The sequence below is a fragment of the Typopeltis vanoorti genome, chromosome 5 (genome assembly GCF_054136105.1).
Source record: "Typopeltis vanoorti isolate ZY-2024b chromosome 5, IOZ_Tvanoo_1.0, whole genome shotgun sequence".
NCBI lineage: Eukaryota > Metazoa > Arthropoda > Arachnida > Uropygi > Thelyphonidae > Typopeltis > Typopeltis vanoorti.
This window is the reverse complement of record NC_143553.1, coordinates 159,909,585-159,933,780: the sequence shown is the minus strand read 5'-3', so window position 1 is coordinate 159,933,780 and position 24,196 is coordinate 159,909,585. Positions and strand designations below refer to the sequence as shown.

The 24,196-nt window shown below is 38.7% G+C and overlaps 1 protein-coding gene across 5 annotated transcripts in view; it reads left to right on the top strand.

Annotated features, from left to right (window-relative positions):
* The window catches only part of LOC150106998 (MFS-type transporter SLC18B1-like), a 208,616-nt gene that overhangs the window by 69,753 nt on the left and 114,667 nt on the right, over positions 1 to 24,196 (top strand). For all 5 annotated transcript variants that reach the window (XM_090392873.1, XM_090392871.1, XM_090392874.1 and 2 more), the window contains 2 exons: positions 6,121 to 6,211; positions 17,018 to 17,154. In XM_090392873.1, coding sequence (XP_090248999.1) covers positions 6,121 to 6,211; positions 17,018 to 17,154 — 228 coding nt within the window. The remainder of the gene's footprint in view (positions 1 to 6,120; positions 6,212 to 17,017; positions 17,155 to 24,196) is intronic.

The window sequence follows — 24,196 nt, the reverse complement described above, 5'->3', positions numbered from 1 at the left end:
TGTTATCCAGTCCCATCTGTTTCAATTTATTTAACAGCTTGTCGTGTAGCAGTCTATCAAAAGCTAAGTATACCTATATAAGCATCACCATTGTTCAAGACATTTGTCACCTTGTTATAGTACATAAGTTAGTAAAACCATGAATCTCTCTTTAACAAACCCATGCTGATAACCACACAAAATACTGCTGTTATCAATCCATTTTATCCATGTATCCTGTTTCTCACCAATTTCTCCAGTACCTTTACCACAATGCCAGATATACAAATTAGTCTATAATTTGTAGTCACAGCCTTATCATCACCTTTATGCAGTGGAACAATTTTACCTTCTTTCCACTCGCTTGGAATCTGTGCTTATAAGACTCTTATTAAACAATCATGCCAATGTTACTTCCAATTCCTTGGAACATTCCCTTAATACATGTGGTGATATGCAATCAAATCCTATTACCTTATTGACATCAAGGTTATTTATTTCCTCAAATACCTCCTACTCACTCATAATTAAGCCATCCTCTCCTATGTCCTCTACATTTAAATTTCTCATGATTTTATCCTGAAGAGAATGAAACACCCTTATAAATTGATCACTGAATATCTCAATAATGTATTCTGCTGCAGTTAGCATGCTACCATTTTCTACCATGATCATTCTTCTTTCTACTTGCCACATATCTAAAAAAAAAACTCTCTAGGATTATTCTTTGCCTGATTTGCCAATTTCTTCTCATACCACTCTTTTGTTCTCATTATTAACTGAGTCACTCCCCTAGCTTGTTCTTTATACTCTTCATGTAACTGATTATTACCATTATTCATCTTGTACTGCCTTCAAAGTGCCTTCTTACAGATTTCATGATCAAGTGCCTCATTCATCCATTTTACACCTACCTTAATCAGCTTTTTGGCCTTCGGAATACATTCACACATTGATGTTGTTATGTATTCTTTGTCAGTTCCCAAGCAGCATTTATTTCCTTACTGCTCAACTCCTCATTCCATGCTATAGTACTAAGCTGTCTCCTAAGCCTGTCATAATCACCAGTCTTATAATTCCACATATATCCTTTCCTCCCAGAAGTCTGCATATGTAGTATGGCTTTGGCACCAACTGGAAGAAAGTGAGAAACCCCCACTCACAATTACATCCTCTGATGAAATGATTAGATCAAAAACTGTCGATCCTTGTGTGCCCTAATTTACATGCTGCCTGAGATGGTTTTTCTCTCAAGAACTTGAGAAATTCATTTTCCTTATTCCCAAATGCTATCTCTTGATTCCAATCTATACCACCATAATTAAAATCTCCCATAATAATTAGCCTTCCTTTGTTCCCTCAAGTTGAATATACATTTCTTCACCATCACCTTCTTCATTCTCTGACCTGTAGTAACATCCAACTAAGTATTCATCATCCAACTCAGGACTTCTGCAGATGGATTGCCAGCTTCCTGTCTGGATGCACACTATGTATGATGGTAGATGGCTCCCTATCCTCTCACCATCCAACTAATGCCGGGGTCCCTCAGGGCTCAGTTCTCTCACCGACCCTCTTCCTTCTATATATCAATGACCTACTTCAGTTGACCTCTAATCTAATACACGGTTTTGCAGATGACAGCACACTACATTCCTCCCTTTCATTTGACAAACCCTACCCTACACAACTCACTTCATCCCACAGAACATCAACCACCACTGCCCTTAATTATGACCTCCAAGCCATCCTCCAATGGGGCACAGACAACCTTGTCAACTTCAACGCTAGTAAAACCCAGTTTTACTAGCGTTGAAGTTGACAAAGTTGAAGTTCTGTCTTATTTCTCACAAAAAAGAACCATTTTCCCCCAGCATTGTTTTTGATAACACTCAAATTCACAGACAAGACGAAATTTCTCTTCTCGGAATTACCTTGACATCAAGTCTCTCCTGGCATAAATACATCACAACTATTGCATCTTCAGCTTCCAAAAAACTAGGTTTTCTTTTTCGCTCAAGATGCTACTTCACCTCTAAACAGCTGTTAACACTATATAAGTCACAAATCCGCCCAGCTTTTGAATACTGCTCTCACATCTGGAGTGGGGCTCCAAAAAGCTCCCTCAAAATGCTTGACTCAATACAGAGGAGAGCAATTAGACTAATAAATGACCCATCCCTCACCAACTTGCTTTCCCCACTTTCACATAAATGCTTGGTCTCTGCAATCTGTATATTCTATAAATAGAATATCTGAAACAGCATCAATAATTCCCCCACCCTGTACCAAGCCCATCGGAACACGTATAGCTGCCGCCCAACATCCTTTTACAGTGCACCTCGAAACCCACAGAACAAGTTTCTTCTCCTCCTCATTCATCCCTGCTGCTGCAGTACTGTGAAACAGTCTTCCCACTGACGTATTTTCCAAGGAATACAATATACAGCCTTTTAAATCAAATGTAAACAAGTTTCTCTTTTCACAACCCATCGCCCATATACTGTACGTTAGTACTATAGGTTGGAGGTCAACCTCCAACCTATAGCCAACCTCCTGTATATGGGCCCAACATAAAAAAAAAAAAGTATGTCTTCCTGTCAACCTGTCAACCTCCACCTGACAGCCTCATAACCATTGTGACTATTGCACTCTTTCATATCTACCTTATGTGGAAATAATTCCCCTGCTATCATCATCAGCACTCCTTCCCCTTCTTTCTTGTTCTTTCTATTCTCATGAAAAACACACTGTATCCTTCCATTTCTATTCCCATTAGGATATTATCTAGGTGGGAGATGGATTTCATTGCCCAGTGTGACACCACCTTCTCGCTTATTGGACACCTGAAGTGGCTTGAAAAATTTCCATGTTTGGTCTCTAGAGCAGGGTTTCCAGATTATGTAAAATATAAATTAAAAATACAAAAAATAAAAACATATAAAATTGATGTAAATTTTTCATGTTGTACTATCATATCCTGTACACCCCTTGAGGGTACATGTCAGGAATTTGATGATGATGATGAAAATTGATTAAAAAACGAGAAAAAAAATCCGTAGTCCACTTACGGTATAAAATGTACTATAGGTTTGCAAATAATATTTCGTTGGTGAGACAACATTAAAAAACAAATCATCTTTAATCAACTATGTTTTACTTATTCTAACAATTTTGGGACAAATAAACTCAATCAGTGAAATCATTTCATCTTTCTTATTTCTGATACTTCTGGCATTTGTAAATAAACACAGCAAATCACTTTTAGGTCTATAACCATTCCTACCAAGCATGTTTTAATTAGTTAATTGTTTAGAATTAATTATTATTATTATTATTATTATTCAGGCCTCCAAGGAGTCAAAAGACTCATCGAGGGAGGTCCTTCCTAAGACATAAAGTCTGTCAAGACTCACTGAGGGGAGGTCCCCCCCTGAGAAACACAAAGTCTATCATACCACTCTTTAAACTCACTGACCGTTCTCGCTCCCACCACTCCATCAGGCAATGCATTCCACGGCTCAACCACCCTGCACACAAAGAAACCACTCCTCACCCTCTTGCTCACAGCTTCCTTTCGTAACTTCCAGGGATGGCCTCTTGTCATCACTCCTTCCTGCTGATCAACCAAGCGAAAGAACTCCCCAGTGTCAACCCTGTAACCACCTCTCAACAGTTTAAAAGTCTCAATCATATCACCTCTCCTTCTTCTATCCACCAAACTCTGTAGTCCACATTCTCTCAGCCGATCCTCATAACTATCCTTGTACAGTCCTGAAACCATCTTTGTCATCCGTCTTTGTATCCTTTCCACAGTTAATTTATCCCCTTCAAATCCTGGGGACCAAATCTGAGAACAATAGTCCAAGTGTGGTCTGATCAGAGACTTATACAATGGAATGATAACCCTCTTATCTCTGCAGGTCAGTGTCCTTCTCATAATAGCAGCAATCCTCTGTGTTACCTTCACCACCTTTGCAATATGTCCCCTAAACTTCAGGTTTCTATCAATCATCAACCCCAGATCTCTTGTCTCCCCTACTTCCTCCAGTATAACTCCTCCCATAGAGTATGCAGCATCCCATCGATGTTTCCCAAACCTCAAGACCTTACATTTTGCTGCATTAAACTGACACCCCCATTCATTTGCCCATCTATCTAGCTTATTTAAATCCTCTTGCAGGGTTACCACATCTGCACTATTACTAATAATCCTTCCCAGCTTCGCATCATCTGCAAACAACTGAATATTCCCCCTGCATTCCACTGGCTATGTCATTGATATAAAGGTTAAACAATATAGGTCCTAGTACTGAGCCCTGTGGGACCCCACTTCTAACCCTCTGCCTCCTGGAAACTGCTCCACCATACACAACTCTCTGATACCTATCAGACAGCCAATCCTGAATCCAGTTGACCAATCTGACATCCAGACCCATGTGCTGCAACTTAAATATCAGCTTATCATGTGGCACCCTGTCAAATGCCTTCGCCAAGTCTAAGAAAATTGCAGTATATGCCTTTCCCTCATCTAATGTTCTTGTAACTTTATTATAAAAGGCTAGCATATTGCTAAAACAAGAGTGCCCCTTCACAAATCCATGTTGACTCTCACAGATAACATTATCCTCATCTGCCCAATGCTGTATACGTTCCTTCACTACGTTCTCCAAGATCTTACTAACCACTGATGACACACAAACTGGCCTATAATTAGACTATTCCAGTCTGCTACTGTTCTTATGCAATGGCACTATCTTACCTTCCTTCCATTCCATGTGCATCTTTCCTGCAGCCAGACTTTCATTGAAAAGCCACGTTAAAGGTACTGTCAATTCCCTAGCACATTCTCTCAAAACTCGTGGTGAAATACCATCCAGTCCCACAGCTTTACTGACATCCAGAGTACTCAGTATCTGAAACACACTCTCCTCCTGTACCTCCAGACCTCGTACCAGTCCTATCCCTCTAGCATTAAAACTGACTCCTCTAGGATGAAATACTCCAATAAAGTGTTCATTGAACAATTCCACTATGTCCTCTGCATCAGTCACTCTATTCCCATTTTTATCCCACAATATCATTCTTCCAGAGTCATTTCTCCTCCTACTGGCCACATAGCTAAAAAATTCCCTAGGATTTTCTTTGGATCTTAGGGCCAATCTCCTCTCATATTCCAGTTTCGCTTTCCTTACCAGACTAGTCACTCTTCTGGCCTGTGTCTTATATTCCTCATGCATCTCTTCACCTATCTCCTTATATCTCTTCCATAGCCTCTTTTTCGCATGCAATTCCTGTTTAATATTGTTTGTCATCCACTTTACTCCAAATTGCGTCCTCTTCTTCACTCGTGGTATACAACTTACCATTGCTGATAACAAATATTCTTTCACAATTTCCCACGCACTGGTGATATCCCGGCCTTCCAATTCCTCCCTCCATGAAACTTCCCAAAGTTGACGTCTAAGACTATTATAATCACCTGCCTTATAATTCCACATAAGTTCCCGTCTCTTTGATACTCCTGCATGTCTATTCATTTTCCAAGTCAACACCATATGGTCACTCTCTCCAACTGGTGGGAGAGACGTCAACTCAGTTATTATCAACTCTTCTGATGCTATAACCAAATCCAAAATTTTTGAACCTCTTGTTCCCTCTGTTACATGTTGCCTAAGACATTTGTCCCTCAAGAATTCTAGAAATTCCATTCCCCTATTGCTACATGCATCTTCATCTCTCCAATTTATACTACTGAAGTTAAAATCTCCCATAACAATCATTCTTCTTGCACTTGCCAAACTTAGCTGTCTAAACATCTCCTGGTCCCCATCCTCTGTGCTCCTGGGTCTGTAGCAACACCCCACTAAATATCCTGTCTTGCCTACCTTTACCTCACACCATACGCTCTCAAAATCATTTGTCTCACTTTGTTTTATTGTTTATCTCTCAATTGTTTTAATAATTTTCATACTTAGAATTTAGAGATTGAAAGACATGGAGGAATATTTATCAGAAATATCAAAATTCTTCATAATGATAACTACATTGTCATTATCCTTTTTTAAAATTATTTTTAGGGAACTTAGCTTTAGTTCACTATAAACATAATTCATTTGTTTTATTTTTTCCTGTTTTCAGGCTGGAGGATATAAATTGCCATATATATGTTTAGGGACTGCTCTTGCACTAGGTGTTCTTCCATCAGTATGCTCAGTACCAGACCACTTAGGTAAATCTCTTACAAGAATGGCACAAATTTAAATATTTATACATTACAAATCTAAATGTTTAGTTTAATTAAAACCAGTGGCGGCCAATGAAAATTTTAAATGGGGGTGCTGCATATAAAATAAAAAATAAATAAATAAAACAAAAATAAAAAAACTTTTTTTTCCTAATCAGTAACAAATTTATTAATAAATAAATTTACATATTAAAAATTGCTTTATTAAAAATATTTCATACTCACCACGAACAAACACCAATAATAAAAGTGTCGTATCAATAGCAGTGACAAGCGCAAATGAATATTGGCGTTAGACTGCAGTGCATTTGTTTCATGTAACTATAATTGAAAAAATATAATTATTTTCATATTTTCATCAGTGACACTCATCATAATTCAGCCTTGTATCTATAATAAATAAATAATTATATGTTATTTTAACAAAATAAAATAAGATTTACAAAAAATAGTTCACCATGAACACGCACCAATAATAAACGTTTCATATCTCACAGAAATAACGCATTGAAGCATATGATACACTGCCCAAATGGCAGTGTATCTAATGACATAACATCTAATGACAGTGACAAGCTCAAACGAATATTGGAGTTAGATCGCAGTGCATTTGTTTCGTAATCTAAAGCGTTAATCGAACAATTCAATTATTAACTATTCAATCAATGTTGAAACATAAGCTGTAACTTTTAACATGTATTGCATTTATATAATGTTGTAAGCATTGTTATTATTTATAAACACAGACAAAATTTAATTTTTTTCATTTTTTCCTTGGGGTGCTGCAGTGTTTATGTACGAGCCGCCCCTGATTAAAACTGAGTGGGGCTTCTGATTTAAGGTCCACTTCTCACCTTTCCTGTGGTGTGTCCTGTCACTAGGCATCTACATGATGGATGTTAAGTAGGGTTACTGCTTGGTTATACCATTAACCTCAGCTAAATTTATTAGGAAACCAGGCCAGACAGAAAAGTCATCTACCGGAACAACCAAAGTATATTTGAAAGGGTAACGTACACAAAGGAATCATTAGTAGACAGAGATAGAGTAGCAGAAATAAGGTGTCAACATGATTGATTGATTTTACTGAGACTAAGAAGACTAAATAGGCAAATTTTCTAAATAATCTTAAGTATATAATGATGTAAGGAGAAAGATGATCAGCAAGGTCATGAGAGTACAAAGCTCTAGTAAAAAGAAGGTGGCCAGCCTGATGAGGAAGGGAAAATTAGATTATGAGAAGAAATTAGCAAAGCAGGATAAAGAAAATCCCAAAAAAATCTTTTGTTATATAGCAAGTAAAAAGAAATATAATTATGGAAGGATAATGAATGCTAGTGGTAGGGAGATGACAAGAACAGAAGAAATAGTTGACTTACAGAATGATCACAAATATGTCCCATCTAGGTCAAGATACAGTGGCTAATGCAACAGAGATCAGTGTTAGAATAGAGGAAGATAAACTGGAGGTGCTTAGAATAGTAAGAAATCTCATTGCAAATACTGCCATGGAATTAGATGATATATCAATCTGAGTTTTATAGGAAAGTGCAAAAGAAATGATACTGTCACTAACTAGGTTGTTTAATTTAAGTCTTGGCACTGGCTGAGTGTGAAAGGAATCAAAGAGGAAAGATAGTCCTACTATATATAGGAAGAGCCTTCTGGTCCCAAGATAGTGCAGCAAAATTATATATCAAATTAGTTCTTGCAAAATAGCTTAAGGAAATTACAACATACAATAGAATATACATTAAAATAAATTTTAATACACTTCCAATATTTCGGCAACGTCACGTTGCCATTTTCACAGGAACTTAAAAACAAGACACGTGCATGCAAGCACAACACCACAGTAAATGAGGATGAAGCAGGAAGCTATTCTTTCTCCTAAAAGTCCTGATGGTTCCCCCTAGTGGGCAATGTTGGTATTCTTGGCAAATTGGGCTGAAGGTCTTCTGATGTAGGTCTCCCAAATTTGGGGCAGTCTCATGCAACCAAATTTGTTGAGGTTTGGATTGTTTCTTAGGGTTTCTTTCTCCTTCATAACACATTTAAACAACCAACATCCCAAAATCAAGTTCACCCTGGAAGAGGGAAAAAACAACTGCCTTCCTTTCTTTGACATACTAGTCACCCGCCAGCCTGATGGAACCTTGGTTTTCTCAGTTTATAGAAAACCTACCCATACAGGCAGATATATTTACCAACAACCCCCCCCCCCTCACAACAATATGGAGTCATTAAGACACTACACAACAGTGCTAAACTTATCTGTTCAAATGACAATGCCCTAACCACAGAACTAAACCACATTCTCAACACTTTCTCAGCCAATGGCTACCCCCCCCCCAAAAAAAAAAAAAAAAATCCAAAAAATATTGAAACCAATAAACCACAACCCCCCTCCCCCCTTCACAACAAGGATTACTCTAAATTTATCACCATTCTCTATATCCCAGGCACCTCAGAAAAAATTACAAAAATCCTAAAAAAACATGACTTAACTTCTTGTTACAGACCATATAAAAAAGTGGCACCCCTTATCTGCTCCACTAAAGACCAACCTCCCCCCTAGACCTACCTCTGGTATATACCAGGTACCTTGCAGCTGTAAGCTGTCCTACTTTGGCCAGACAGGCAGGACAGCTAATATCAGAATTTCAGAACACAAGGACTACATCCGTTTTCACCAATACAGCCACTCTGGTCTTGCAGACCATGCACTGGATACCTGCCATAGAATACAGTGGAAGAAAGCCACGATAATACACTGTAGTAAATTCAACTACGAAAGGCTATTCATGGAATCAGCCTCGGCCCTGAGAAACAATCCAAACTGCAACAAGTTTGGTTGCATGAGACTGCCCCAAATTTGGGAAACCTACATCAGAAGACCTTCAGCCCAATTGGCCAAGAATACCAACATTGCCCACTAGGGGACACCATCAGGACTTTTAGGAGAAAGAATAGCTTCCTGCTTCGTCCTCATTTACTGTGGTGTTGTGCTTGCATGCATGTGTCTTGTTTTTAAGTTCCTGTGAAAATGGCAACGTGACGTTGCCAAAATATTGGAAGTGTATTAAAATTTATTTTAATGTATATTCTATTCTATGTTGTAATTTCTTTAAGCTATTTAGTAAGAATGTATAACCAACGTCTAAGCCTTTCCACGAGAATATCAAATTAGTATCTCAGATGTGATGATTAAAGTATTGGAAAAGTCAGTTAAGGACAGAATTGAGGAATGGGTGGATAGGAATATTCTATGCTGTTGCCTTCACATGACATGTCTCCATAGGGACAGCATGGTTCTGTGAAGGATATCTCGTCTTCATAATTTACTCACTTTTTCTACAATAAAGTGACTTGCAAATGCATCTGAGTGAATGCTGAATGGAACACTGTTATCTAAGTTTAAATAAATTTGAATGGACATGAATCTGGCATGGATAAAGCGACTGATAGACAGGCATCAGAGATTGGTATATGCCAGAGTTGTATCAGAGAGGAAGCAGGCAACCAGTGGTGTGTTACAGGACTTTGTACTCGAGCCACTGTTGTTCAATTTTTATATTAATGATCAGGGCTCGACAAATACACTCATCCACTTGCCTGTGGTGAGTACATTTTTCTAGCTGGAGAGTAACTGCAGAATGAACAAAACAGAATACTTTTTATATAATAAAAATAAATAAATAACTTCTCCAACCACAGTACAGCATTATTAATCATTTTGTAAAACTCCTATTGACTTATTGAAATATCATTAAAAAACCAAGTGATATTGGGTGAGTAAATTTTTTGCATGGTGAGCATAGTTTTACATAATTTGTCAATCCCTGTTAATAATAATGGAAATAATTTAAGTTGGAACATTCAGTTTTTGCTGACAACGATAAACTGGGCAAAGCAGCCTTAATAAAGGTAATGTAGAGATCCTACAAGATGATCTAAATAGACTAGTACATTGAGCAAAGAATAATGGCTGCCAATTCAGTGTGTCAAAGTATATTGTGGGATTTTGAAGTAATGGTAGATACAGAGCCGAAGTCCAGAAGACATATTGAAAAAATGGACAAAATAATTCACAGGATTCAGTGAGATGTCTGGACTATTGTACACAAATTTGGTCACCCTAGTTACATGGATGTGGAAGTCATGGACAGAATTCAGAGGCAAGTAAACAAAATGGTGACTGGTTTGTGGAATACTTCCTATGATGATGACTGAAGGTTTATGGCTTATAGTTTAGCTTATTGGCAGAAGAGAGGAGATATAACTGAAACATACAAATTATTAAGAAGTCGTATAGAACAGAATAGATGCTAAAACATTTTTCTGATATATATATATATGGCAGGATGAGAGAGAAAAGGGATCTGGAGGTTATGCAAGAGTACGTAAACAAGGGTATAAGGATTATAATGATTTTTGCTTGGAGAAGTGTGGATGAATGAATGTGAATGAATGTGGAATGAACTGTCAGACAGAGGTGGTCATGCGTGTCATATCAATGAACAAGTTTAAAGAGCTGTGCTGTAGGCATTGTCCTGAATAAGGGTTAGTGTGAATCTCCTGTAATGAGTCTTTAGACTCCATGGAGATGCCCATGTAATAATAATAATAATAATTATTATGATTTATTGGAGCACGAGGAGTCAAAAAGTTAAACATGAAAATAAACTTCTTAATTGGAAGGCATTTCAACTATAGCCCATTTCCACAAACAGAGCTCTGGCATATTCGATAAGCATTGTGACAGCAAAAGCATATCTTCCCTAGTTGGAAACAATGCCGACTAGTCCTCTAGGTGGTAGATGTCTTTCATCGCCTGGCGAAATCATACCACCTCCACCAACTTGCTTATTGGAGGCCTGAAGTGGTTTGTAGCCCTGTTTGGTAGCCAGAACAATGGCTTTGGTCCCCCCCCCCCCCACACACACATATACTTCTCTCATGCAGCACAAGTGGAACCTTCAAGGACTTGCCAGTCATACTCTGGGGGGACCCAGACCTGTGGATCATAAAAAAATTTCACACAAAAAATTGTTTCAAAAAAAGAAACATAAAACACCCAAAATCTAACTAAAAAATCCCATATTTATTTCCCTATTTACTTCATCCCCATTTGAGGGTGTAGCAGCAAATGGTTTCACAGGCCAGTTGCTAGATAATACATGGGATTGAACTAGATAGTAACAAATTTGGAGCTTCTCAATCAGCTAGTGCTAAATCTTGCTGCCATATACTCTATCACTTCCTATCATGATTGGAGAGAGAGAGAGAGACCAAGTATCATGGTTTGAAGGGGACACTGAGGTCAAACATGAACAGGAGACTGGGTTTCCTCTGTGTGGGAGGTATGTTTACAAGTTTGTCATCTCGCATTGCATGCCCTTGTTTCTTATTATCTCTTCTTTCTCACATATAATGGATTAAAATGGGATAAAATGCTCATGGATAGGCTTATGTGTTCGTCAGACATGTTGTAATAGGTTTCACGGTATGATAAGAACACAGATGGTTAAGAAAATAACTATTTATTAACTTAAAAGCTAGGTTTAAAAAAAAAAAAATGCTGGATGCTGGATATAATACCAGCGAAATATTAGCTTTTAAGTTAATAAATAGTTATTTTCTTAACCATCTGTGTTCTTATCATAGCGTGAAACCTATTACAACAGGGATAAAATGCTATTTTATTGTGCATCATAAAAATATTTCCCATAAAAAATAGTTTCAAAAAAGAAACATAAAACACCCAAAATCTAACTAAAAAAATCACATATTTACTTCCCTATTTACTTCACCAACATTCATGGCCTAAATACCAATATAAACCATCACCTACAGTATCTAAACCAGAATTATTATTTCTAACAGAACCCCTAATGGGTAACTTATACAATCACTGTTAGCTTCTGGATTAGCTGTCCAATAGATATCAGAGTTGTGTATGGTGGGGCAGTTCCAAGGAGGCAGAGGGTTACAAGTGGAGTCCCACAGGGCTCAGTACTGGGACCTATATTGTTTAACCTTTATATCAATGACATTGTCGGTGGATTGCAGGAGGATTTTCAGTTGTCTCCTGAGCTTTTCATAATGATCAGCCTTATAGTCACCTAATCACCACTTAAATCGTTTCTCAAAGGCTTCATATGGCTGACCATCACCCAGGTGATCACTTTATAGTCATCTCATCAACTGGAGGGTGATTTGAAACCTCATTTGTAATAACATCCTTTGATCAGATGATCAAATCCAAGACCCTTACTCCTCATGTACTCTCTATTACATACTACCTAAGGGTGTCTCTAAAAAACTAGATAAATTCATTCTATTTGCTTCCAGATGCTATTCTTCATTCCAGTCTATATTACGATAATTAAATCACCCAAAACGATCTCCTCTTTGTATTTATATTTCCTTTTCCCTGTCCACCACATTATCACATCTATAGCAATATTCAACTAAATATTTCCTCTCTGCCTCACACCATGATTCCTCAAACCCACTGCTACTATTTTCCCCTTGCATCTAGATCTTGGATGGGCATAATTCCTCTGCTCTCATCAACAGCATCCCCCCCTCCTCCCTTTCTGCCCTGTCTGTTTTCATGAAAAACATCATACCTCTCCATCTCTGTTCCTGTCAGGATGTCATCTTCATCGAACCACATCTAACTTATTCTGACAGTTTATGGGGGAATCATCTTGGTCAGAGAATAAATTCATTCTCTTATTTCAGATAATTCTGGCATTTGTAAACAAATATAAGACCTTATTTCTGTTCTGTAACATGTCCCACTAGCATTACTTCTCAGATATGACTTGCATACTGCTCCCTCTCTGGCCATTCCTCTCTACATCACTATCCCACAGCTCTCTCTCCAGATAAATATATTCCCCCACCATGAATCAAACCAAACCAATCTGCTCATTCCTTCTGCATCCACACTTCTCATGCACTGCTCTCTTTCCACCCTCACCATTCCCATTTCTGTGTCTGTATTATTCTGTTCTGTCATTTCCTTTTTTTTTTAGCTCTCTTTCAATCTTTCCTACTCCCTTGCTCTTCCACGTCGCCTATTACTTCTTGCTCCTTGCATCTCCATATTGGAACAGCATACAGGAGAGATTGAAGAGATGGATATGAATGGGGGGGGGTGAGTGGTATGAGTATAGAAAATGAGACAATGGGTGTGCAAGAGGAGCAGGGAAACAGGGAGGCTCAGGACAGGGGTACACGGCATGAGAAAGGTGGATGCTCCAAGAGGAGGTGAGAGCATGTGTAGGCAGGAAAGGAATGGGATGACCAGGGATCAAGAGGAAACAGTTGGAATTGAAAAGGATTCTAAAATGAAGAAGCAGAAAGGAAAATGGCCCTAGTTGAGCATGGAGAGATCACATCGAGTGAGTGGTATCAGTGGAACTAGCTGTAGATCCAGCAATGAGCTGTTGTGTTTGTATACAAATGCTAGAAGTATAAGAAACAAGGCAGATGAAATGGTTGCACTAATTGCATCTGTTCACCTAAAGATTGTCGGAATAAGTGAGACATTGTTGGAAGAGGATGACATCCTAACAGGAATAGAGATGGAAGGGTATGATATGTTTCGTGAGGATAGACGGGATAAAAAGGGAGGGGGGGGAGTGCAATTGATGATAGAGAAAGAGTTGTCCATACAAAGTAGAGATGCAAGAGGGAAATAGTGCCAGTGGTTTTGAGGCAGTATGGTGTGAGGTAGAGGTGAATGGAATCAAATACTTGATGGGATGTTGTCTTACACCAGGTAATGTGGATGGTGGTGATAGTGAAACGTATAGTCAAATTACCCAAGCAAATAAGAAAAGGGTGATCATTATGGGTGATTTTAATTATGGCAATATAGACTGGAATGATGAGATAGCAATTGGAAGTAAAGAAAATGAGTTTTTGAGGGATAACTACCTCAGAGAGTATGTAACAGAGGGCACACGAGCATTAAGGGTCTTGGATTTGGTCATCTCATCAGAGGATGTAATTATAAACGAGGTGTCAAATCATCCACCAATTGGTGAGAGTGACCATGAGGTGATTACCTGAGCGTTGCCAGCAGTGCGAGAACTCCTGTGAGAAAAGGGTATATATGGAACTACAGGGGGTGTGATTATGAAGAGCTCAGGAGACAGCTTGCAGATGTAGAGTGGAATGAGGAGTTAGCTGGAAAAGAGATTAATGCAGCTTGGGGGATTTTCAAAAACTATCTAGTAGATGCAATGTTTAAATGTATTCCAAGGGTGAGAAGATTAAATAAGGTAGGTGTGAGATGGATGGATGAATAAAGAGATTAAGCATGCGATAGAGAGAAAAAGGGCATTGTAGAGGCAGCATAAGAGAAGTGGAAATAACCAATTTCATGAGGTCTACAAAGACTAGCCAAGGAGGGTGACTTGGTTGGTGAGAGTAGCTAAAGAGAGGTATGAACAGCAGTTAGCTAATGAAGGTAAAAAGAATCCTAGGGAGTTCTTTCAATATATAGCCAGCAAAAGAAAGAATGATTATGGAAGGATGACATTGATTGGAGAAAATGGTGTAAAGACAGCTTTTGGAGAATGTGTGGTGGAGATACTTAATGCGTAGTTCTTAAAGATCTTTCAATCTTGTTAATGTGACTTCATGGAGAGATCAAGAGCAGTTGAAGATGGGGAGGAGAAACTGACTGAAAGTGAGCAAGAGGTGTCTGGGGAGTTGAGTAAACTAGATGTAAATAAGGCTGTGGGACTTGATAATATATCGCCATGTATTCTGAAAGAATGTGCCAGAGAGTTGACACCTGCCTTGACATATTTTTTTAATACGAGTCTTGCACTTCGTCAAGTTCCTAAGGAGTGGAAGGAGGGCAAGATTGTGCCACTTCATAAAGGAGGTGATCGAACTCAAGCATCAAACTATAGGCCTATCTGTGTGTCAGGTGTTGTGGTTAAGTTGTTGGAGAAACATTGTGAGAACTAGGATCCAGAGTTGGGTTGACAACAATGGTATTTTCTTTGATGGACAGCATGGATTTGCTAAAGGAAGGTCATGTTTTAGTAATCTACTTACTTATTACAATAAAGTGACTGCTTCCTTGAACAGAGGAGAAGGATACATAGTAATATACTTGGATTTTGCAAAGGCTTTTGATACAGTACCTCATGATAAGTTGACAGTGAAACTAGAGCAGATGGGGTTGGATATTAAATTAGTGCATTGGATTGGAGACTGGCTATCTGATAGGTATCAACAAGTTGTGTATGGGGGTGCAATATCCAGGAAAAGGAAAGTCACTAGTGGAGTGCCCCAGGGATCTGTTTTAGGGCCACTACTGTTTAACTTGTATATTAATGATATAGGTGAAGATTTGGATGGAGATATTTAGTTGTTTGCAGATGATGCAAAGTTGGGACGAACCATAAAGAGTAGTGAAGATGTTGTGGCCTTGCAAGAAGACTTGAATAAATTGAGTGATTGGGCACGGAAATGGGGATGTGACTTCAATGTTGCAAAATGTAAGGTTTTAAAATTTGGAAAACAAAGATGGGATGCAAAATTTATGCTTTGTGAGGATACATTGTTAGAGGTGGAAGAAATAAGAGATCTGTGGGTAATAGTGGATAAGGATCTGCAATTTATGGGACACATAGCCAAAGTTGTGAGGACAACACCAAGGCTTCTGGTAATGATGCGGAGGACACTGACGTGTAGAAGTAGGGAGATTCTTGTTCCGTTGTATAAGGCTTTGATTAGGCCAGACAAATGGACTATTGTGCCCAGATTTGGTCACTAGATTTTCAGAAGGATGAAGAGATGTTGGAAAGGGTCCAAAGGCAACTGACTAAAGTAGTTTCTGACCTCTGGAATGTTGAGTATGAGGAAAGATTGAGAAGATGTAATTTGCAGAGTCTGGTGGACAAGAGGAAGAGGGGTGATATGATAGAGACTTACAAATTGGTAAGGGGTTGTTATAGGATCAGTGGTGGAGAAGTTCTACAGAGAATAGAGTGAGATCAGGAGAGAACCAGAGGTCATCCCTGGAAACTGTATAAAGAGGGTGTGAGTAGGGGAGTGAGAGGCAGGTTTTTTCGTGCAGAGTTGTGAATGATTGGAATGCCTTACCTGAGAGTGTGGTGTCTGCAAAGAGTTTGAGTGTGTTTAAGACACGGTGTGATGAGATGCATGTGTGATAAAAGGACCTCCCAGATTTGTCTTTGACTCCATGACTTCTTGGGGTTAATAATAATAATAATTTCTTTGCTGGAATTATGCTCTTTTTCACTGCTATTCATAACCTTTGTTTCTAAACTCATAACTGTCATATCTGGCAACCCTGACTACCCTTCCTACTACATAATATTTTACTCTCCTCAACAACATCCTGATATCCATTTTCACATTCTCCTTGGTCCTAACTAAATCATTTGTTTCTGCTATGACTACCAACTCTTTTGCTCAGTTATCCCTCATATCCAATACCTTAATCACTTTGCTCATTCTTCCTAAAAAACAAAATTTTTACACCTTTTCACTCATTAACAGTATTTTTCAGTTTAGCACCTCTTTATTAATAATTACCAAAGGGAATTTTTAGCTCTAGTTTTATGAACTAGAACTTGGGCATTAGATAAATATGAAATAGTTTTATTATTAATTTTTATTTTATAAAATATTCATTTGTAGTATAATTTTGTAAGATGTTTGTTTTCAATGAATTTCTAAAATATTGTTAATGATTTTAAATGAAATATAAATAATACTTTTTAAATGTAGAAAGCAAAGTGGAATCGTCAGAGAATGTGATGTCTATAGTTTTATATCCCAGTTTTGTAATTGATGTACTACTTTTCTTCACCACCTATGTCATAACCACATTCAATGATGCAACTCTGGAACCACATATCAGACATGTAAGAATATTTTTAAGTTACCACATTTACAAACTGCAGAAAAAATTGCATTTTTAATAACTCTACCTAAGACTATGTTTGCTTTTTTATAATAAATATATAAACACTTCTTAGCTCTAATTATATATCCTTACATATCCTTAAGATCTTCAAAAGAAATGTTTTATATGATTTCTACTGTATGCTTATTTTTAAGAATAGTAGAATTAAATTAAGCAACAGTTTGGATTAAGTATGGATGTTTTGGGTTTGGGGCTGTGTTTCATGTGCGAACTTCTATTTCTTCCTTTCATTTGGGAGAGGGGGAGAATCATGTGGTCTTGATATGTAGCATGACCAGACATGTTGATATTATTTTAGGTGGGAGATGAATTTCATTGTTAAGTGTGAGGACACTTCCCTGCCTATTGGAGGCCTGAAGAATCTTGAAGGAGTTCCACATTTGGTCTCTAGAGCAGGGTTTCCAGACTGGGTAAAAAAATAAATACAAAAAATACAAAAATAAATAAATAAAATTAATAAAAATAGAAATAAAAAAGCCCTAGCCCAGCACAGTACAAATGTATTATAGGTTTATGAAATAACCTTTCATGGGTGGGAGCTACATAAAATACAATGATTGCAATAGATTATTATTATTATATACATACACAGGGTGGCCATGATTAAAGAGGAGGTGTTCAGAGCCCTGTAGCAAAAAATGTATTGGATGAAATTGAACCAAACTTGGTGTAAGTACACTCTGAAACATAAGGTTTTTATTTACAGAAGACAAAAAATAGTACAAAATTCTGCCACCAGGTATCATTGGCACTATAAGTACATGGTTTGGGTAAAACAAACAGTAATGGCTAGAAGAGTAACAACAAATCAATTTTCATGTTCATATAACTTATAGATGTGGTTCAATATGTCCTCCTTTCAGATGTTCTAAGAACTACATTCTGTGAATGATATTTTCTACAGTGGAACACAACAGATTTTCATTGATTTGCCTCACATGCTGCATTATTCTGTCTTTCAAGGTTGCTAATTCAGGAACATGTCCCTCATACACCACGTATTTCAGATGTCCCTGCAACCAAAAGTCACAGGAGTTGAGATCAGGCAAACGAGGTGGCCTTGCTGTGGGAAATGTATGACTAATCACTGTATTCTGTGAAGTGTTTCATAACATTCGCTACAACAGCTATCCAATGTGAGATGATGCTCCATCCTGCATGAATATGTTAAAGTCAAGGCATATTCACTGCTGCAGTGGTGGAATAACAAAGTTGCACATCATCTCTTGATGCAGGACCAGTTCTTCAAAAAAGTATAGACTGATAATAAATGATGCAGCGAAACCACACTACACTGTGACTTTCAGTAGGTGTAAAAGAGTATGATGGAACACATGAGGAACACAAGAAATGATATATTGTCCTGAAACACACACACACACACACACACACACACACACACACACACACACACACACACACACACACACACACACACACACACACACACACACACAAAGGGTGGTCTGAAAAGTTCTCGGTTTCAACCATAGATGACAACACTAACGGCGCGATTTTTTTTCTAAGTTGGTACATCTGTCATAAGCATCCACGTGACACTGCAAGTCATGCTATCAAGTAGTTTGTTTTATATGGCTGTCTGGATCATTTGAAATGGATAAAGTTGAGTATCATGCAGTTATAGAATTCTTTGTGAAAGAAGGTTTAATGCCAAAAGAAATTCATTCAAAGTTCATAAAAGTTTATGGGCACTCTTCTCCTTCATTTTTGAACAATTAAGAAATGGGATGCCGAGTTTCAACATGGCCATACTAGCCTTGAAAATCATCCATGTGAAGGATGTCCAAAAAGTGTAACAACACCAGAAATCATTGATCAAGTGCACGATATGGTATTGGATGACCTGCAAGTCAAAGTGCATGAAATTGCTGAGATTATAGCATTTCAAAAGAACGTGTAGGATATATTTTACATGAAGAATTGCAAATGAAAAAGCTCTGCGCAAGATGGGTGCTTGCTCACAGCAGATCAAAAACACACTCGCATGAAAATCTCTGAACAGTGCTTGGAGCATTTTAACAAGAATAAAACTGATTTTGTGCGTTGATTTATTATTATTATTATTATTATTATTATTATTCAGACCTCCATGGAGTCAAAAGACTCTTTGTGGGAGATTCTTCCTAGGAAAGACAAAGTCTATCATACCATTCCTTGAACACACTGACCGTTCTTGCTCTCACCACACTATCAGGCAATGCATTCCACAGTTCAACCACCCTCAAGGCAAAGAAACCACTCCTCACCCTCTTGCTCACAGCTTCCTTTCATAACTTCCAGGGATGGCCCCTTTTCATCACTCCTTCCCGCTGTTCCACCAAGCAAAAGAACTTCCCAGTGTCAACCCTGTAAATACCTCTCAACAGTTTAAAAGTCTCAATCATATCACCTCTCCTTCTTCTATTCGCTAAACTCTGCAATCCACATTCCCTCAGCCAATCTTCATTACTAACATTGTACAGTCCTGAAACCATCTTTGTACCCTTTCCACAGTTAATTTATCCCCTCCAAATCCTGGGGACCAAATCTGAGAAAAATAGTCCGAGTGTGGTCTGATCAGGGTCTTATACAATGGAATGATAACTGTTTTATCTCTGCAGGTCAGCGTCCTTCTCATTATTGCAGCAATCCTCTGTGTTACCTTCACCACCTTTGCAATATGTCCCTTAAATTTCAGGTTTCTATCAATCATCAACCCCAGATCTCTTGCATTCCCTACTTCCTCCAGTATAACTCCTCCTGTAGCGCATGCAGTGTCCCATCAGTGTTTCCGAAACCTCAAGACATTACATTTTGCTGCATTAAACCAACAACCATCATTCATTTGCCCATCTATCTAGCTCATTCAAATCCTCTTGCAGGGCTACCACATCTGCACTATTACTAATAATCCTTCCCAGCTTCGCATCATCCGCAAACAACTGAATATCCCCTTGCAATCTGCTGGCAATGTCATGGATATAATGGTTAAATAATATAGGTCCCAGTACTGTGCCATGTGGAACCCCATTTGTAACCCTCTGCTTCCTTGAAACTGCCCTACCATACACAACTCTCTGATACCTATCAGACAGCCAATCCTGAATCCAGTTGACCAATCTGACATCCAAAGCCATGTGCTGCAACTTAAATATCAGTTTATCATGTGGCACCCTGTCAAATGCCTTTGCTAAGTCTAAGAAAATGGCAGTATTTGCCTTTCCCTCATCTAATGCTCTTGTAACTTTATCATAAAAGGCTAGCATATTGCTAAAACAAGAGTGCCCCTTCACAAATCCATGTTGACTCTCACAGATAACATTATCCTCATCTGCCCAATGCTGTATACGTTCCTTCACTACGTTCTCCAAGATCTTACTAACCACTGATGACACACAAACTGGCCTATAATTAGACTATTCCAGTCTGCTACTGTTCTTATGCAATGGCACTATCTTACCTTCCTTCCATTCCATGTGCATCTTTCCTGCAGCCAGACTTTCATTGAAAAGCCAGGTCAAAGGCACCGTCAGTTCCCTAGCACATTCTGTCAAAACTCGTGGTGAAATACCATCCTGTCCCACAGCTTTACTGACATCCAGAGTACTCAGTATTTGAAACACACACTCCTCCTGTACCTGTAAACCTCGAACCTGCCCAATCCCTCTAGCATTAAAACTGACTACTCCAGGATGAAATACTCCAATAAAGTGTTCATTGAACAATTCCACTATGTCCTCTGCATCAGAGGACATAGTGGAATTGCTCTCCTCTCATATTGCATAATAAATTTATATTAATCCTTTATCCAAGTGTGAGCAAACAAAGTTTGCACCTGAAAGTATCTTCAGGACTGGGGTAAGGTGGTACAACACTAGGGCACTCCTTGCAAAGGTGGAGCAAGCTACCAACTCTCCTATCTCAGTATCTCCCATAATGCAAAGCACATCTCCTTGCGGATATGTCTAATGTTATGCATTAAGGGAAGGGCCACAACCTAGACTAGTTTCGACCTTTATTGAGGTCTCTTCAGTGGGAGCCAGGCCCAAGTGGAGATACCAGGCAGAAGCATTAGGAGGTCATCTCCACCCATAGGAGTTGCCAAATGGTGTGCCTCCCTTTTTTTAATAAATTACTCTGGATTTACAGAAAGATGTTGAAAGTTTATTTTTCACTTGGTTAGAGTATAATAAATTTAGTTTAATCCTTTATCCAAGTGTGAGCAAACAAAGTTTGCGCCTGAAAGTATCTTCAGGACTGGTGTTGGTAGCTTGCTCCACCTTTGCAAGGAGTACCCTGGTGTTGTACCACCTTACCCCAGTCCTGAAGATACTTTCAGGTGCAAACTTTGTTTGCTCACACTTGGATAAAGGATTAAACTAAATTTATTATACTCTAACCAAGTGAAAAATAAACTTTCAACATCTTTCTCATATTGCAGTTTCTTCTTCCTTACCATACTAGTCACTCTTCATCCATCTCTTCTTCACCTGTCTCCTTATATCGCTTCCATAGCCTCTTTTTCACATGCAATTCCTATTTAAAATTGTTTGTCATCCGCTTTACTCCAAATTGTGTCCTCTTGTTCACTCGTGGTATACAACTTACCGTTGCTGCTAATAAATATTCTTTCATAATTTCCCATGCACTAATGATATCCCAGCCTTCCAATTCCTCCCTCCATGAAACTTCTCCAAGTTGACGTCTTAGACTATTATAATCACCTGTCTTATAATTCCACATACATTCCCACATCTTTGATACTCCTGCATGTCTATTCATTTTCCAAGTCAAAACCATATGGTCACTCTCTCCAACTGATGCTATAACCAAATCCAAAACTCTTGAACCTCTTGTTCCCTCTATTACATGTTGCCTAAGACATTTGTCCCTTAAGAATTCTAGAAATTCCCTTCCCTTATTGCTACATGCATCTTGCTCTCCCGAATTTATATTACTGTAGTTAATATCTCCCATAATAATCATTCTTCTTGCACTTGCCAAACTCAACTGTCTAAACATTTCCTGGTCCCCACCCTCTGTGCTCCTGGGTCTGTAGCAACACCCCACTAAATATCCTGTCTTGCCCACCTCTACCTCACACGATATGCTTTCAAAATCATTAGTGCCGCTGCCTTCCAAAGTCTCCACTCTAAGAGGACACAGGTCGTCACTTATCATAAGCAGTACTCCACCACCACGCTTTCCCTTCCTATCTTGCCAAAAAATGCTGTACCCAGCGACTTCTATTCCTGTTATTATATCCTCTTCTGTCAACCACGTCTCAGTGATCCTATTAATTTTTGGCCAGGCTGATGCTATCTACGCCATCGATTCCTCTTCCTTATTATGGATACTCCTGGCATTAGTATTAAGCGTATAAATGCCATTGTTTCTATACCCAGAATTATCCCCTCTAGACTCCACTGGGCTCAGTGTTAGCTGATGTTGTCCCCCTTCCCACAAGAGGCCACCCCTGCTATCATCCTCCCTGGGACACACTGACTTGTTCAGAACAGCAATCTCTCTAGATGCCTACGTCCTTCCTCATTCAAATGTAAGCGGTCTCTCGCACACAATTCCTCTCTGTCCTCAAACACACTCCAGCATCCACATATTCCAGTCATCTCTTGTCACACATTCTAGCTATTAAGTCATTCAATATTACTGCTCTTCTGCTCAGCTTGTCATTATCATACCTAGGCAACACACACTCTGTGTCTTCTTTCGTACCACCTAAGCAAGAATATCATATCTCTCGCTGCCCTATTTACACTAACACTCAAGTCATTTGTTCCCACCCTCACAATCATCTCATCCACCCTTTCACCTCTCTTAACTGACAAAGCCACACTTTCATCTCGTTCTTCCTCCTGGAAAACACTCCTCACACATTCTATCTTGAACACCACGGATCATTGAGTCCCCATACATTATATCTCTTACAATTCCCTCTCTCCTATTGTTTCCATTTTCTCGTCTTCTTTCATTCCCAGACCTCTCTCTCATTTCCTCTCTCCTACTATTTCCATTCTCTCCTCTTCTAGCATTCCCATACCTCTCTCTCATTCTGTCTCTCCCACTGTTTCCATTATCTCCTCTTCTAGCACTCTCATACCTCTCTCTCATTCCATCTCTTCTAAGTTGTGTGAGTTGGTTGATTGAGACCTCCCATAATGAATTAACTGAGTCTGTGGGAGGATGGGAGGGCTTGTTATTATTAATAATAAAAGAAAAAAAAATCAATGAAAGATCCTTGTATTCAGGTACGAATGATTTGAAAGGAGATAAAATGGAAATGATAGAAGACCTGAATGAATTGTTTGAGGTAGCAAAAGAAAAGAGTGAGAGAGTTAGAATGATTAGTCTTTTGCCACGGTATGACAGTGAAATGTTTAAAAGGAGGGCTATAATTGCAAATGACTTTATGCGTGGGTTATGTATGACGAGTGGTGTGGAATTTGTGGATGTGTGGAGTGAGTTTGATGGGCGAAACGATCTATATAAGATGGATGGCTTGCATTTGAATAGTTACGGTGTAAGAAGACTTGAGAAAGTGTTGCTGAATGTAGTGGATGTGCAAATTCAGGGAAACTAGATTTGGGGGGGGGGAGTAGAGATACAGTCCTTATAGAGGCAGTTGAATGTAAGAATGAATATAATATGCCAGAGCAAATAAGGACAACAAATCTGAGTGGGATAGTTAATATAAGGCGTCAAGGTATGGTTGGGGCTAATGGGGGTCTTAAATTCATGTACACTAATACTAGGAGTATTAGGAACAAGAAGGAAGAGTTTTTGGCCATGGTTGGCACTTCCAGACCACAGGTTATTGCCATTAGTGAAACATGGCTGACTGTAGATGATATAACTAGTGGGATTGAATGTGATGGGTATAGTGTGTTCAGGAATGACAGAGAGAATAAAATGGGGGGAGGAGTATTGTTGATGATAGCTGATGAGCTCCAGCCAAGGAGAAT